Source organism: Solanum lycopersicum, chromosome 6 (genome assembly GCF_036512215.1).
Source record: "Solanum lycopersicum chromosome 6, SLM_r2.1".
Lineage (NCBI taxonomy): Eukaryota > Viridiplantae > Streptophyta > Magnoliopsida > Solanales > Solanaceae > Solanum > Solanum lycopersicum.
This window is the reverse complement of record NC_090805.1, coordinates 43703050-43708431: the sequence shown is the minus strand read 5'-3', so window position 1 is coordinate 43708431 and position 5382 is coordinate 43703050. Positions and strand designations below refer to the sequence as shown.

Below are 5382 nucleotides of genomic sequence, written 5' to 3'. Positions count from 1 at the left end.
AAAGGAATGAGGTTAGGGACACAATCACACAAAGTATCATTTACATGTTTGATGTAGGATTCTTTTGTATTTAAATTATCCAAAAAATAAATTGATGTCATCCAAAGAACACCACATATAGAGATGACTAAGGTTTAATAAGCATAAAATAGAAGTTAGCACATGTGGGAGAAACACTAAAGCATGTTGTGTCCCAATGACCAAAACAATTTAAAAGAATCACTAAACTAATTAACAACTACACATGTATATGTACCAACAATTTATAAATAGTGGGGTATAGCTTGCGGAGTACACTAATATCATATTCATTTGAATTTAATATTTTTTATATAAAAAATAAATTTATATATAAAAATATACGACAATTACAACATAAAATAAATTTAAAATTAAATTCATTAAATTTAAATTTTGAACCCGCTTTTATTATCCAATCCCAAGAGCATGTAATTGCAAATTATGAGACATTGCACATTAATTTGTGTCTTTCTCCTGGTACCCTGGCATATGACACTTTCTTTTTCTCTTTAAATTCAAGAACCCAATGATGGGAGCAATGTGCTTTTCGATTTAAATAAATCATGTCCAAACAAAAATCTTCATTACTTGGAACATGCATTGAGGTAACCTCCACATTCAAATTTACCAAATTATTTTATAAAATTATTTATTAAATTGAACCCATTTAATTTATATAAAACATGTTAAGAAATTTCAAATGGGAATTTTAAAAATATATAGTTTTTTGAAAATATTTACATCGCGTTATTCAATATACAATTGTATAAAGCGTAATTTTTTCATTGAATCTATATGTAGTGTCAATACCGCACTAGTCCTAATTACTAGGTGTAAATTGCTCTACGTGACGAGAAATTTTAAAAAACTAGTTACATATGAACAACTTCAATTTTTTAAAAAACTAATTCGATATCAACTGAGTGATCTGACGGTATAAAATATTTTTAAGTGCGCGTATATATAACTTTAACTTTTTTATATTTAGAAATGATTTAATTTTAAGATTTTTATTTTTCCCTCACATAAAATGGAAGAAAGGAGTTTATGCAATTTATTATATTATAGATGAAAAGAGTAGAACACCAAATGTTTTTTTTACGCCTTTATTTTCAGTCAAACTCTTAACGTTTTGATGTAACTGTGAATCATGGCCTCACACATTGATCTCACATCGTCCTATTTGAATAATCATTAAGTTCAAATATTAATTAATATCATGGTTAATCATATCATACTTGTGTGATAGCCGTTAAAAGATCATAAATAAAATAAATAGTTTGGACTAAATGTCAAATATATACTGTTGTTACATTTTGGGTATGAATCAGATAAATTCATTCTTATTTAATTGTTCATAAATCACATAGCTCAATGCGATAAGTTCAATTGAGAATTGAGACTCTTATATAATACTCACTTATTAATCTACCTTACTTTATCCATAGATTTTTTAAAAAAGAATCATTTGCTCAAAATGTTGTATATTTATGTTTAAGGGCTAATAATTCCATATAGATAATTGATCTCATATAATAGTAAACAAGATTTGGTTAAATGATTCAAATCTAATCAATAATTATGATGGTCTAAGATCATTATTCTGTGTGTCTTGTCCATACCTTGGACTCACTAATAATGTCTCATATAAGCTGCAATAATAATAATCATGATGTCCCTTAATTATTTTCCCTCTAATATATTTTAATTTCATTTTACAATCATAGGTTAATTAAGATTGAGATTATTATGGAACAAAAAGTATTATAATAATCATGGGGACTGCATCTGGTCACCCTTTTTGAAAACCCAATTTGTTACTATCACACATTTTAATTCTTTAATCATTAATATCTATAATAATACGCTTTTATTGTAACTGATAAAGTTGATGTCACATGACCAATTATCTCAATACAGGATACGATTGCGTACATTATACCCTTATGATCCGATATCGAAAACTTATTGAGTGTTCTTTTTAATCAATTATGTCAATTCCAATTAGCCAACTGGTAACTACTAATGATTAAAAAATAACCTTTGTAGGGTCCTTTTGCTTAATTTGGTTGACAGACAAAAAAAGCCTGGATTGGGAAAAAATAGCAATTTCACTATGAATGTTATCTCAATAAATCCCAACTACATAAACCCCTCATACCTTCACACTTAACTAAATCTCCTTCCTCAACCAATTTCATTTTCTATCTCATTCAGGCATTTCAACAAACACTTTTTTGCGAACACACACACTTCAATTAACTACATTTGTAAGATTGTCAATATTATGGCTAGGGCACAACAAAGATATCGAGGAGTTCGACAGAGACATTGGGGTTCTTGGGTCTCCGAAATTCGCCATCCATTGTTGTAAGTCATATTCTATATTGAGATATGGTATCGTATGGCACTGTGATCATACATATTATGAAATATATTAATATTAGGTCAATGCAGAAATCATAAACTTTAAATTCTGAATATCTGTCTTTGCCTCTGCTATTAGTGTAACTTGACCTTGATGTGACATGTTGTCTACCTTTACTTTCAAATGACTAGTTCTATGAACAATTATGCGTAGTTTTCTTTTAGGTGATCTGATCACGTGACTTTTTGTGAATTGAAATCATTCATATTTGTGACAATCCAACTTAAGTAAGATATTGAGTATATAAGTAAGCAGACCTTACAAACTAGTGACGGACAATATTACTAGTGGACTGGGCCGTTACAATATCCTTATCCTAGGCATAGCTCTGTCTCAAAGTTGTTGAGTAAGTAGTAAATGTCTCTGTTTTGATTTTAGGAAGACAAGAATTTGGTTAGGCACTTTTGAGACAGCAGAAGATGCAGCAAGAGCATATGATGAAGCAGCAAGGCTAATGTGTGGTCCAAGAGCTAGAACTAATTTCCCATACAACCCAAACATGCCACAAACATCTTCCTCTAAGCTACTCTCAACTACATTAACAGCCAAGTTACACAAATGCTACATGGCTTCACTTCAAATGACCAAAACCTCACCACAAGGACAAAAATTAGCAAAAAATGCAACCAATGTTCAAGAAAGTGTTATTAATTCCTATAAAATGAAACAACAAATGTTGGTACCAAAGCCATCAGTACTATTGACTCATCATGATCATCATGAGGAAGCTAAAGTAGTCAACTTGGGAGTGGGAGTAATTAGGAAAGTTGAAGATCAAGTACTTGAGGGTATACCACAATTTGTCAAGCCACTTGAAGATGATCACATTGAACAAATGATTGAAGAATTGTTGGATTATGGATCCATTGAGCTTTGCTCTAATGTTGTTCCTTCTCACCAAATCCAGTGAGCTTGCTCGTAAATCGACTATTGCCTAATACTTGCTACATTTGATCAGTGCAGGTATTAGATAACTCTTCTACTGATGTTCTCTCTCAGTAATTGTCTCTTTTTGGGTCCTACATTGTTCTGTACTAGAAAGATACTCATTTTGCTAATTTAACCCCATTTGTATAGCCGTTCCCGATTTGTTTGGGACTGAAGCTTAGTTATTGTTGTATTAAGTCTTTTAAGTAGTCTCCCTCTGTTTAAAATCTATGTATCGTTAGTAGGTCTAGGCATTTTCTCTTTTTGGTTCCTAGAGTTTTTACTCTAAGAGAACCTTCTACTAGTTGTAAAATTCCATTATAATATAATCTTTTCTCTCTTTTAGAGCTCTTGCCACCATTACTCTATAAGTTCAATGACATATAGCATTTTTATGTAATTACAAATCAAAAGGTAAAATATTACTTGTACAAATTCAATTTTTTTTTAGTTTTCCATTTTGTATCTGATATTCAAATTGAAACTCGACTAAATTCAAATTCATGTCAAAATTTTTTATAATAAGGGTAAAATGCATCTTAATCCCCTTTATGCCCAAGACTAAACTGGAGCGTGGACTAAAAGTCCAAATCGGGATGAGCCTGACTGTAATACAATGTAAGAATATAATACCTAAGTCTAACTCAATCTCAAAAGAGATCATGAAAAGAGGATTGTTCAAGTTCAAATAAAGAGACTATCAATTCATTACTCAACTAATGCGAAACTTTTATCCACTGTAATACTAAACAAAGACACAGTATCCACTATCGAGACGAAAAGAAATGAAAAGAAGAAAAAAAGTCTTTTTTCTTAAATATTGAACCGCCAATCACGGACGAGTAACGTTAGGCATGCACATGGAAGAAAGACTTTTTTTTTTCTCTCTAATAAGTTAACGAATAAACCATCAAAGAAAAAAACGCGGTTCTTAGTTCAATAAATTTTATTTTATTTTAATTTTGTTAAGTGCCATGTACATCTTGCAAGCAATAAATATTGGATATTTGGTTTAATAAATATTGAATATTTGGTTGCTTCATAGTATCATAGTTTGGTCAAATACTAGAGAGTTTAATTAGTTGGATTAATTTTATTTGTTGTATTAATCAAATATGCAATTTATGAGTCTAGGATTTATTAAAAACAATTTATTTATTTGAAATAAATTAAGGTAAAATTTTTATACGTGGGATTATAATATTGAGTATATTATTGTGGTTAGACTTCTTGTTATAATCAAGCATGTAGTCAATGTGACCTAAATTGACAAGTAAAGTGACAATGTCACAATTCAACTTCACATGTCAAAGCATTGTTCATTTTGTCTTAATAAATTTTATGAATTTTATTATTTAAATTAATAGTTGAACTAGGAATACTAATAAGGACCATGGAAAAATTAACAAGATATATTCTTTATTGGAAAAATTAACAAGATACATATTTTATTGAAAAAATTACTTATATACACAACTTAAGTTTTCTTATTTTTCATTTTTCTTAGCTTTTTAAAATATTTCAAAACTCCTTTTTTATCTCAATTCTTATTACTTCTGGATATATAAATGAAACTTACGTTTGCCCACTTCTTTTTAAATTCTTTTTTTCTCTCTCTAAATTCTCTCCAAATTGTTAACAGTTATCAAGTTCATTTCAGAACGATTCTCTCTCCAATCAATCAATTTCAAACATTTGAATAGATAGGGGGCGTATTCTCCATTGTTCTCTTATTCGAGTTTTTATTTTTGTTCAAAATTTTGTTCCTGATATATATGAATAAGGGTGCTTCTTATAAGATTGGGGTTACTCGATCAATTTCTTATAAGAATAATTGAATACATAATTCTGACGGTGACAAATAGGCTGAAAACAGATTCAAAATTTTGAACCACACAATAAGAATCAAAATATGTTCATCCTCGAAATTAAATGTTGTCAAAAAAATCCAAAAAAAAAAAAGGAAAATAATACCGCTAATCTCCTGGCTTTCACCGTCCAAAGTA

At 29.5% G+C, this 5382-nt stretch overlaps 1 protein-coding gene across 1 annotated transcript; it reads left to right on the top strand.

Annotated features, from left to right (window-relative positions):
- Nucleotides 1–2252: 2252 nt before the first annotated feature.
- Nucleotides 2253–3721, top strand: ERF-H1 (ethylene response factor H.1). Its single transcript, NM_001247919.2, has 2 exons — nucleotides 2253–2391; nucleotides 2828–3721. Exons 1-2 carry the CDS (start codon nucleotides 2309–2311, stop codon nucleotides 3357–3359), a joined length of 615 nt encoding a protein of 204 aa, NP_001234848.1. The 5' UTR covers nucleotides 2253–2308; the 3' UTR covers nucleotides 3360–3721.
- The last annotated feature ends 1661 nt before the right edge of the window (nucleotides 3722–5382 follow it).